This window comes from Protobothrops mucrosquamatus, unplaced genomic scaffold (genome assembly GCF_001527695.2).
Source record: "Protobothrops mucrosquamatus isolate PMUCROS unplaced genomic scaffold, P.Mucros_1.0 scaffold_131, whole genome shotgun sequence".
Taxonomy (NCBI): Eukaryota; Metazoa; Chordata; class Lepidosauria; order Squamata; family Viperidae; genus Protobothrops; species Protobothrops mucrosquamatus.
In genome coordinates this window covers 76,655-88,907 of record NW_015386207.1, presented here as the reverse complement: position 1 = coordinate 88,907, position 12,253 = coordinate 76,655, and the positions used below count along the sequence as shown (strand labels likewise).

General features: G+C 35.3%; 1 protein-coding gene across 1 annotated transcript; it reads left to right on the top strand.

Annotated features, from left to right (window-relative positions):
• The first annotated feature begins 444 nt into the window (after positions 1-444).
• Positions 445-12,247, top strand: CCNE2 (cyclin E2). Its single transcript, XM_015817842.1, has 11 exons — positions 445-460; positions 555-654; positions 1,506-1,553; positions 2,260-2,411; positions 3,737-3,872; positions 5,681-5,827; positions 7,255-7,350; positions 8,330-8,464; positions 9,751-9,862; positions 10,666-10,820; positions 11,680-12,247. Exons 1-11 carry the CDS (start codon positions 447-449, stop codon positions 11,770-11,772), a joined length of 1,188 nt encoding a protein of 395 aa, XP_015673328.1. The 5' UTR covers positions 445-446; the 3' UTR covers positions 11,773-12,247.
• The last annotated feature ends 6 nt before the right edge of the window (positions 12,248-12,253 follow it).

Genomic DNA, 12,253 nt, shown 5'->3' with positions numbered 1-12,253 from the left:
CCTGATTCAGGCATGCAGAATTCTTCCAGGATGAAACATGACTGCTGTGAACAGATTGCCCAATGAATTTTCTTTTCCAAGCCCAGGCTTTTCTGGAGAAAACAGGAGCCCGCCATTCTGTGGGGCACTTGCTTGTTCTGGAGGTACATTTCAGAACCTGGAATTCAGAAACATGTAAACTGGATGTGCCATAAATTTATGCATTGGTCTTTTGTTTGTTGCCCTTTATGTTATGTTATTGTAGCAAATCTTGGTGCAGTATGCAGCTCCCATGCATACATAGAGACAAGTTCCCCAACTAGTGGGGTGCAACAAATGAATCACTTTTTCAGAATAAGTAACTGAAGGCCATAATTTTCACAAGCTAGTGTTTGGTAGCAAAATTATGGCTTGAATTAACATCTGATCTTTTATTTGCAGGGAAATAATCTGGAATTTCAAATAAGATGTCCAGGCGAAGGTAATGATCACTTATATAATATACAGTACAATGCAGGTAAAGCAGTACACTCTTCTATGCCGCTGATGGAATAAAATATCTTTCCTTTCTGCAGTAGCCGTTTGCAAGCTAAACTGCATCAGCCATGCCAGATCACATCTCCAGAAGAACAGGTCCCATTGTCACTTCAGAACAGAAAAAGAAAGTCAATGCAGGTGGGTTGGAATTTTAAGAGTCACATATAGAAAAAAGATTATGTGTGAACTGGGGTGGCCTTATGCAAAGACCAGTGAATAATTCAATACAGTGGCATCTGTAGGGCAGACCAAGGGTAGGGGAAGAATGACAAAAACAGTATTGCCGCTTTTGTAAGCTCATTGTGATGTTGTGCATACATAAAAATGCAGCACTTGCAGCACAATGTTGCGATGCTGCTTTCATCATTCTGACAAAAGAAATACGCTCCTTTGGATGCAACTCATTTAACTCCCTGTGTGTGTGTGTGTGTGTGTGTGTGTATGGTATTCATATCTCAAGCATATGCCAAAGATCTACAAATACTAAAGGTCCAATTCATTAGTGCATTTATGCCTATTATTTTCCTGAGAAATCATGTTGGCTTAGATGGATATCTGTTCTCGCCTCCACCACAAAAATCTTGCAGGGTAGTTTGAGAAGATTAATTGTTCCAAACACACACATAAAATCTGATTGAGTGACCTTGAGTGCATTATCTTCCTGAATAAAATCTGACACCTTGACTATGACCCAGGGAAACCTCACGTTTGGCACTTGCATCACTTTGGTGGAAATATTTGATAGCATACAACAGAATCTCCTTTGCTTATTAAATATATAAAATTGACATTGATTGTTCAGCTGATAATAATCATGAAACAAAGTTGGATAAATATCAGGATCTGATAAATACTTTGAAAAACAAGCCATGCATTTATTGTTTTTGTCCTTGTGTCCCAATTGTTTGAGAAGCTCTTGATGAATCTGAAGAACTGGATATTAGTTCATTGCTGCTTAGGTATTAATGATTTTTGTTTGTTTTCCAAAGGACTCCAAGATAGATGAAGAAAATGTGGGATATCAATATGAAATTAAGGTATGGTTGATCTGTATAATACTGCTTTGAAATATAATTGAACTCCGGTCTTCAAAATGTGGTAATTTAGAAAGTATATGTGGACTCAATATAAGGGGAAGATTTTATTCACTCCTGTATTGGCAGAATCTAGTTTTAATAAACACATAAAAAGGGGATGCATGGCATGCTTTTAATGTTGTAATTTGTTTATGAAGACCATTTTTCACTATGGAAACATTGTATTTTAGTTCCCAGAATATAATTGCTTAGTTAAAATGAGTATGGGCTGATAACAAGCGCCAAAGCGCCTGAAGGCAGGACAAGGTGGAAACTAACCAAAGAGAGAAGCAACCTAGAACTAAGGAGAAATTTCCTGCCAGTTAGAACAATTAACCAGTGGAACAACCTGCTTCCAGAAGCGGTGAACGCGCCAACACTGGAAGTTTTTAAGAAGAAACTGGACAGCCATTTGTCCGAAATGGTATAGGGTTTCCTGCCTGAGCAGGGGGTTGGACTAGATGACCTCCAAGGTCCCTTCCAACTTTATTATTATTATTATTATTATTATTATTATTATTATTATTATTATTATTATTATTATTATTACATAACATGAATGACATAAATCTATATTAAAAATATGTTTTTCAAGGGTGGGATAAAGACATCGCTGTTTGTCAAAAAAAACTATCTGAAAACTATATTTTTATTATCTTGTTTTTAGAGCTGTTGGCCATCTACAATATCAGGCGGTGTATCGCCTTGCATAATAATAGAAACTCCACACAAAGAAAGTACAACCACAGACTTTTCCAGATTCAAAAAATACAGGTTTAGAAATCTCTTCATAAATCCATCACCTTTACCGGATCTTAGGTACGCTAGATGTATGGAAAATAATTTAAAATATTGCTGTGTATTGATATATTGATGGAGAAAATAGGATATTCCTTCAGAAAGCCTCATATACAGCTATACCTATACCTAAGCATTAAATGTGCTATCTAAAAAAAAGACACGTAGCATGCTACTTTCAAATACATGTTACTTAGATACAGTAGTTTCCTTAAATAGGCTTAAAGTAATGTCATCCTGCATTTGGACAATGTGCCTAACAATTCAGAGAGACTGATAAACCATGCTTGGGTGCAGCAATGCTTTGGCTAGCAACCAGTGGGTTCTGTGCAGAGCTGGGGAGGCAGAACTTGTTCCCTGCATAACTATTGTTAAGGAGGGTATATAAAGGGCTACACTTAACTTGCCTCCAATGATATATGGAACATATAAAGAACTCACCAGTTTAGCTGTTTCAAATGTTTTGGTCTTAGTCTAAGTGTTCTACATATTTTCAGAGGTAATGCTAAAATCTCAAATTTTGATGGACAAGTGCACCTTGGAATGCAATTGACTATTTGCCAGGAGAAAACTACCTGATTATAGTCATTTGAAGATCTTTCATTCCAGGAATAACACTAGAAAATAACAGCTGTATTTCCTCAATATGGTTGATGTACAGTCCTCCCCCACCCTCCACCCCCATTTTGAGAGGGAAAATGGGAGCTCTGAGCTCATATAACAGATGAACCATGTCTTCTTGTGACCTCTCCTCTCCTAAAGTATGAAATTGTCATAAAGTAATTTGTTTTGTTGTTAAAACTGACCAACATGAGTATTTTTGTGCCGGGGCTTCAAGTGTAAATAAAAACAGCTAACTGGTTTTTAAAATGTGGAACTTATTTTGGTATGGTTGCTGTGTAATAAACAGCCTATTTTTTTAAGCAGACAGTAGAATTTAGGATTACAAATTCTCAAAAGTCCAAGATAAGCTATAGTTTTGCATAGAATATGTGTTTTGATCACGTTCATGCTATTTTTTGTTTTCCACTTCTTTTGTAGATAACAATTTTCTGTGTTACAGTTTTGTCTGAAGTAAAATGTCTATGTTTCTTTTTCTACTGGCTTTTTTTTGTATTTATGAAACATACAGTATTGAAAACAACTAGGAAATACAATAAATAACATCATGGGAATTTCACAGCATTTAACAGAACCACTAATATGTTTTCTTTAAGAAATTAAACATAAACTGGGTTCACCAAACAGAAGCATTTAGTTTCAGAATCAAATACTTGTGGCAAAGCAAATTTGCAAATTTGTTTTTTTCTTTTATCTGAAACTCTTATTATTTATCTTGATTTTAGTTGGGGAAGTTCTAGAGATGTTTGGTTCAACATTCTCAAAAAAGAAAACAAATATTCTCACTGCAAACATTTCACATCACTACACTCAAATCTACAGCCACATATGAGATCAGTCCTCCTGGATTGGCTTCTAGAGGTAAGTATTGAAATAAGATTGTAAAATATCACTGAGGGAACAGCATAGTGCCCAAAAATCGTAAGCATTTAATTTGCTTACTTTTAACAATGTATATTTTCCTTGTTAAGTTAAAGCACCAGTTTTAAATTAAGGATTTAATATTACTTCTAGTTCTTCAGTAAATAATATTAAAAGAGAAACGTGTATTTTACGATCAAATCTGAAACATATCAGCCTTCTTCAATAAAGTAGTAAGAAAGATGTTTTACTAACTCCACCCACCTGTTTGCTTGACTTGTCTCCTTAAACTACATGCATCCGCAAATCATCTATAAAGGAATACTTGCAAGCTTGCAACTTTAAATGTTTCATGTATCAGAAGCCATTATATGATTGAGGAATCAAACCTACATGTATAGGATTTCATGTTACACACACACAGAGAGAGAGAGACACACAGAGACAGAGAGACCAAGGCAACAGAAAAGGCACTGTAATGACAACCTGGAAGGCTTATGGTATGGTTCCAGCCCCAGGTATGCTTACTTTGCATGTGAAGAATTATTAGAACAAAATCGATTAACTTCATTGAATCTTTTATTTAAATACAATTGATTAGAATTGCAATATTCTTCCTCATCCATATAAGACTAATCCAAGGACCATATGTAGGGGACAAATAGATTAAAGTCTTCCTTGGCTCAGCAGTTAAAGATGCTGAGCTTGTCAGCTGGAGAGTTGACAGCCTGAGCACCACACAACAGGATGAGTTTCTGCTCTTGCCCCAGGTCCTGCCCACCTAGCAGCTCAAATGCATGCAAATGCGAGTAGATAAATAGATACCACTTCAGTGGGAAGGCAACAGCGTTTTGTGTGCCTCGGCATATAGCCATGCTGGCCATGTAACCATGGAAATGTCTTCAGACAACACTGGTTCCCTCAGCTAGGAAACTGAGATGAGTACTGCCCACTAGAGTCAGGCATGACTGGACAGGGGAAACCTTTATCTTTTTATGAACAAAGGTCAATTATTTCAATTTTAAGCATTTTCTCTGATTTCATTTCATCTATTACTTATTGCCAGTATTTCTCTCTGTAATCTATAGTTCACATATTTTTACAGAGCTTTTCTTTTTTGTTGGGTTAGATAAACAACTTGCTTTATATAGAAAATATTCAATATTTTAATATATTCTGATCTTACCTCCGATAAGACATTATCTCAGATATACCAAGTTTTGTTATGCTTAAAGATAATTGAGTGTTCTGGGACAAATTGATTATTAATTTGTTATTGCTAGTCATGGTAGAATAATCTTATATACTATCCTATATTATGTGAAGACTGCTTTTAGATGATAGTCTAGTGATGCCAAATACCCAGAAAAATTATCAGAAATAATATGAATGTTTACTAGAAACATGGAAAATTTCCTAGTACTTTATCAATAGTGAAAACTAAAGTTTCTTATAGGAGGTTTCTAAGTATCCCCTAATTATGGATGCTATGACTGAGTGTTTTAAATACTGTAACTGCTTCAAATTTAAGAATATGTGTCGAATTTATCTGCACTTAGTAAATGTCAGGGGCAATGTAGACCTAACAAAAAGGGGTACAAAATTTTAAATTTGAAAGAAATTAGACATTCTTTAAAAATACTATATATTAGATTTTATTGTAAATATTTATTTTGGAAATTCTTCAGTGCCAAGCAAGAACTTTTTTTCCACCTTATTAATTTTGATTTAAAATTAAGGTCATGTAATATCAAAATGAAACTTTCACTGGCTATTCAGAATACTGTTTGCTATGTATTTCATTACAGGTATGTGAAGTATACACACTTCATAGAGAAACATTCTATTTGGCCCAAGACTTTTTTGATAGATTCATGTTGACTCAGAAGGACATAAATAAAACCATGCTCCAGCTTATAGGAATTACAACCCTGTTCATTTCTTCCAAGCTTGAGGTAAGTAGAGATATGTGATGCATTTCTACAGCTACTTGGTTATACTTAGTGTTGGGCTAGAATTGAGGACATCTTGTTTCCCCTCTACCTTCATCCATGAAAACTCACAAGATAATTTTCGGTCAGTCTTCCTCCCTTTGCCAGTCTTTTTCACTAGGAGATGAAGATGGAAATTCTTATGGAGATGAAAATGAAAGGAAATCCCAATTTAAATTGCCTTGAGCTCCCAGGAAATAGTATAGACTTTTAAAACTCTTTCCCTGAAGTTTTCAACCAGAAAAACTATTTCAGGCAATGGTATACCACTTTTGAAAATGTGCTTGTCTAGAAAACTGCATGTGCTTGTTTTATTTACGTATTACATTTTATCCCACCTTTATTACATCATAAGTAACTCCTTCCTTCTGTTTTCCTCACAACAACAACCTTGTGAGGTGGTTTGGGCTGAGAGTGAATGGCTGGCCCAAAATCACTCAGCTGACTTTCGTGCCTAAAGTGGGACTAAAATTCAGTCTCCTGGTTTCCAAGTCAGCACTTCAATCATTACATCACAGTGACTCCAGTTTGTTCTTGGAGTTACCAGGAGTAAAATAAAGGCAAGTAAGCAAAATAATCAAAAAGGCCTTGAATTTCTAATATTCAGTCAAATAAAAGCTGTAAGGCCTAATCCCCCATACATAGCTCACATACCTTGCAAAATCTAATCCTGTTATGAAAGTTGAGGAAGTATTGGATAGATTTGGTTACCAAGTAGGAAACAGAGTTTCTGCAGCTAATCTTTTAGAAGTTTGATGGGCTCATATAAGTATGATTAGGTTTGAGATCAGATGAAATAATCTCTTCTGGAAAAAAAAGTATTTCAGGAAACTTCCTGAAAATATCCAAATGAGTCCCCTTTCATAGGCTGTAGGGACATTTCTGATCTACACTCACTAAAAACAAAGCACTTATGGTCAGCTTTTAAGATCTCCTGTTAATTCCCTGCCCTTTTTTTTGGCATTTGGGAAGATAAATGCATGTGAAACATAACTACCATGTCATTTTACTCAGTATGTGGAAACTCATTTAAGTTAAATAATTGAGATTTCTAAAGATTTGGAAAGCTGATGCAGTTTAGGAATAGATATCCTAGCATAGCCGACAGTTATTTGTAGATTGATTTTTTTTATTTTGCAAGATTAAGGCAGTTTTGAACCAGAGACAGGAGAATTATCAGTGGATTTCTGATATATTTGGGATTGCATAGATACTCAATAGATTGTATCTATGTAGCCAATTATGTTTCCTGTGGTAAATAAAAAAAATCAGTAGTTGAATTGAGCTTCAAGATGTAAAATTAAAATATATATTTGTATTGCATAGGGATGTAGAAAACTGATCATCAGTTCTGCAAAGTCTGTTTTAACACTGTTTCTTCTTTTTTTAAGGAGATATATGCTCCTAAACTGCAGGAGTTTGCCTATGTTACCGATGGTGCTTGCAGTGAAGATGACATTATAAGAATGGAACTAATTATATTAAAGGTAACAAAACTGGGATATTATCAATTTGAACTCTTCCTTCTGGAACTGATATACTAGAAATTAATTTACCAACCTCTTATCTGAACTGTTTTTAAATACTGCTTTATAAATGCTATGTCTTAATTCTTGCCTTAAAGTTCTACGTATATTACTAATCATCTGGGAAACATTCTCCTTAAAGGAAAAGTGAGTTATTTTAAGCTCAGTTATTTCTTTCCAGCATAATAGTTGATGGAAGAAAATTCTAACTGCCTTACTGAGGCAAAGAAGAATTAGGACTAGGAATTGCTCATGCTAGTGGTCTGATTTAACAAATAGCTATATATAAATGAGTATATGAAGCTGGAACAACTTTTGCGTTTGAGATTACTCACATTAGCCTTATCACAGAATGTTTTGTTTGGCTTGCTCAGAATGGGATCTCTTCAGCTTTCGGAATGCTGTAGGATTTGACAGAAATTACCATTTTTTTTTTCAGGCTAAGAGATGTCCTTAGCTTTTGAGTAGAATTCTGGAGTCATACTCCTAAATGTAGCTGAGGTTAGACAAACAAATAAATAAACCAAACACAAAACTTGATTGTGTGATTTAACTGAATAGTTAAATCCCCGTATATTTAATAATATTCCCATGACCTTACACTCAATTATGAATCTGTGGTAGGTTTCAGGGGGAATTTAGAGACTTTGGAGGTCTCACGAAGATCTAGAATTTCAGATTGTGCACCTGGCCTATGCAAAATGCTTTGATTTGAATGTTCATCCCTTCCACTAACTTTACACATTGAAAAATTAGCATGTTGTTAAATATGAAAATAAGAACATATCAATGAAATAATAAAGAATGCTATCTCTTCTGCTGCTTGTGAGAATAAAATAATGAAAGCTTATTTACTTAGAGAATATCTGTTGTGGAGAATATCTGAAAGCTAAACCACTTCAATAGACAGCCCTGTAAACATTATGTTTAAATATTGTAGGCTCTTAAGTGGGAGTTGTGCCCAGTGACAGTAATCTCCTGGCTGAATCTTTATCTTCAAGTGGATGCAGTGAAGGATGTTCCCAAAGTGCTGCTACCTCAATATTCTCAGGACAAATTTATTGAAATAGCACAGGTGGGTTTCTGTTTTAGCATGCAAGCCATGTAAACCTGGAAGAACAATTGATATTACTGACAGTAAAACTATTGTCCTTTTAGTTTTAGATAGCATTAGGAATGCAGGGCAGGAAGCCATAATCTGGAATTGCTTTATGTTCTTACCTATGAAGTTTTCCCCGCTTATCAATCAATCAGAATAGAGCTGGAAGGGACCTTGGAGGTCTTCTAGTCCAGTCCCCTGCCCAAGCCTATACCATTTCAGACAAGTGGCAGTCCAGTTGCATCTCTACTTCATTGTATGATTTCTAATGTGTTGTTCTTTGGGGATAAGAAACATTGCTTTCTTTGGAATTGTTTTAGACACCTAATTTTTAAAAAAACTGTATTCTAAAGAGATTTTACAACAGTCAACAGTTGTAAACGTTTTTTTAAAATGTATAATGTATTGAATTCTTGTAGTGTAGATGCAAAGAAGGACTAGTTTTAACATTTTTTGAAATGTGACAAAGAAGCCTATAGATAGCATCACCCGAGTGTTAATCTCCATGTATTAAGCCAGCTATAATTGTAACTCATAAATATATAAATATTAACTGGTAGATTTTTGTTTCATTTGCATAAGATACGCAAATGTTCTTGACTTAATAAAAACAAATGAATCCCCATCCAAAAGAAGAAAGCTGGGAGACATATTTATACTAAGTTAGTTAAGGTTCTAAAAACAAAACTTTTGGCTCAAAATTCCTTAATTCTGCATTTATGCCTTGATCGCTGGATTTCAGTCAAAGAGCAGAAAAGACCCTGCAAGTCTGAAATCTGTTTGACCTTGAAGTAGCACTTAGCTAGGTTTTCACTTAATGCAGATGCATAATTTATTTAATTCAGTAAACTGAATCTAGATAGATCTACTAAAGGCCAATAAAATAGATAACTGGATAAAAATCTAAGCCTGCAAACCAAATTGCAGACTGCTGTAGGCAGGAAAGCAAAATACTCAATTGACTGGGCTTTGAAGTATGAAAGTCCTGAGCCATAATCAGCTGCTGTCTGTGCGCAGCTTCAGTGTATAAAAAGGCAATTACTATCAGCTTTGCATGAGAAATGAACACAGATTGGGAGGCACATAACAAATATAGGCTATGAGTCAGATGCAGATCTAATGAGCCAGTAAGTCGCAGTGCTTCTAATATAAGAATTGTGGGAAAGATATTGTAAATTTTATACCGAACTTATACTGAGCAACAATTGATGCATTGTTATACTTGTAAAGTTCTTTCTAATGATATGTATGTCATTCCACAGCTTTTAGATCTCTGTATTCTAGATGTCAATTCTTTGGATTTCCAGTATAGGATATTGGCAGCTGCTGCCCTCTGCTATCATACCTCAGAACTAGTAGTAAAGAAGGTTTCAGGTATGGTAAACTATGAATAATTGTGTATTTTTCTCTTCACTTTTGGAAGTTAATGTATGTGTCTGCAACTGTCATAAGACGTTGAAGGGCACAATGTTTAATAAATTTAGCATATTCATGACATGATTATAAAAGTGATAAATTGTAGTATTTCTCCCCCCCCCCAGTGTGTGTGTGTGTGTGTGTTTTCTTAGCTTAATTAAAGTTGAGCAGGTAGATCATCTGGAGAATGGCATCTAAATTTTCAATACAATACTTTCTTTTTTCATCCCGAGACTGCCTCCTTCCTGGGCCTTGCCTCATCCATCCTTTTCTTTTTCTTAATTTTCCTTAATTCCTTTCTTTTTCAACCACACATTAAATAGATTTCTTCTATGATTTCCATGGCCAATTTTCACTTCCATCTTAGGCATGATTAAAAATATTGTCTCAGTATGAATTGGGGAATCTTATCCAAACAGTAATGAGATTCTCTGTCTCTTTTTAAAATGTTCTTCTGTTGTTTTTTTCTCTTTTGTCTTGAACATTAGATGGAGAAAACAGTATAAAGGATGAGGGAAAAAAAATATGGCTGTATAGCTGTCTATTTTCCACTCTCCGTGCCCTTGGATGGCCTCCTTGTTTTGCTAACTGATATGCAATAATTTAGAGTGTTCAGAGAAATGCAAAGGTTTCTTCCAGCCTTGCAAGTTAACAGAAGTAAAAGATAACCAGGAGGCTTTGGGGACAACATTTGTATATTTCAGATGTCAAGTATTCGATATTTCAGGTAGCTACAGTAAATTGCTTCCCTTCATTTTTAGGATTGGATTGGACTAGTATTGCAGAATGTGTAGAATGGATGGAACCATTTTTCAAAGTAGCAAAAAAAATACCAGTGAAATTGAAAAATTTCAAGAAGATTGCAGTGGAAGATAGACATAACATACAAACCCATACAAACTATTTGGATATGTTGGTAAGAATGAATTTTCTCTTTAAATGTTTGGTCTTCCATTGGGATTATACTTTCTTGGAATTAAAAGAATGCTTCTTTATGTCTTTCCTACTTAATATAGTTACTGTATTTGCTAAAAATATGCATTTTCCTATGATTCTGAGATGACAAAAATCATACTTTCATCTAGCACAGGGGTCTTCAAACTTGGCCCTTTTATGACTTGTGGACTCCAACTCCCAGAATTCCTCAGACAGGCATACTGGATGAGGAATTCTGGGAGTTGAAGTCCACAAGTCATAAAAGGGCTAAGTTTGAAGACCCCTGATCTAGCATGATCTAGGTAAGGCCTAGAACATTGGGGTTAGGAGTACCTGGAATCTAAAGAATAGTAATTGAGCTAGCCATAAACAAAAAGGGTTGTCAGCAGAAAATGTTAGACCATACGGTCATCTGTGGAGATTTCCACCTTCAGTTCCAGCTGCTGACAAAGCATGCAATAATTTGGCTAGTGTTATGAATTCTAAACTATCTGCTGATTTAATGCCTAAATGAAGACTGAGATTAGTTAAATTTGACTACCATGATCTGAAATTATTCTTGCAAGGAATGATCATCAATAGGTAACATAAAAAAAACCCTTGAGGTATGTGAAAACTAGTGTAGTATTGTGGTGAAAGTGTTGGCCAAGATTCAGTGACACCCAGGTTAAAGTCCACCCTCAGCCCCAGGAGATCTCTCTCAGGGACTTTGAACCACCGCCTTTTGGCCCAACATACCTTGCAGGGTGATTACTTTACTTTTTCAAAGAGGTGACACATTGTAGCTAGGGAGATTTTTGCCCCTTTCATCACAATAATTTGTTCTTTTTATTGGGTAGGATGAAATTAACTATGAAGTAGCTGTACCCAGTCAGCTATCACCGGTATCTACGGGAGGAATAATAACCCCTCCAAAGAGCTCTGAAAAGTAAAAATCCTGTATGTGTGTGAAGACTGGGATCTTTGTTAAGACTGAATATACACACTGAGCTTTTACACTTGATATGGCTAAGAAGACTATCGGGATGCAACTGAAGGACATTCACACGCAGCTGGCCTGGATCTTTTACATTTGAAGCCCAATGAGGCCTAGAGAAATTGGATTTCTTCTGATTAACTAAATTCATAATTAACTATGGATTTTTAACTTAAAACTGTCTTAAGCAACTTTCATTTTTTTTTAACAGATGCAAATGAATTGGTCAAATTTAGTTATTTGTGAATTTAATAGACTGTTTCACCAATTGTCTATTGGTGTGTGCTGGTTTTGGATAGGATGAAACATTCTTTTGACCTGTGGTGATAAAACACTGAGTGAGGCAGTCTGAAACTAAGGACTCAAAGTGAGTCAGTTTTCAGCTTGCACATCAGTGCAGCCACAAAATAAAAGCCTTTATATTAATCTTTTTAACC

Coding starts and splice junctions, on each gene's coding strand:
- CCNE2 (XM_015817842.1), top strand. Junction 5,828..7,254: donor TCATTTCTTCCAAGCTTGAG/GTAAGTAGAGAT, acceptor TCTTTTTTTAAG/GAGATATATGCTCCTAAACT. Junction 7,351..8,329: donor TGGAACTAATTATATTAAAG/GTAACAAAACTG, acceptor TAAATATTGTAG/GCTCTTAAGTGGGAGTTGTG.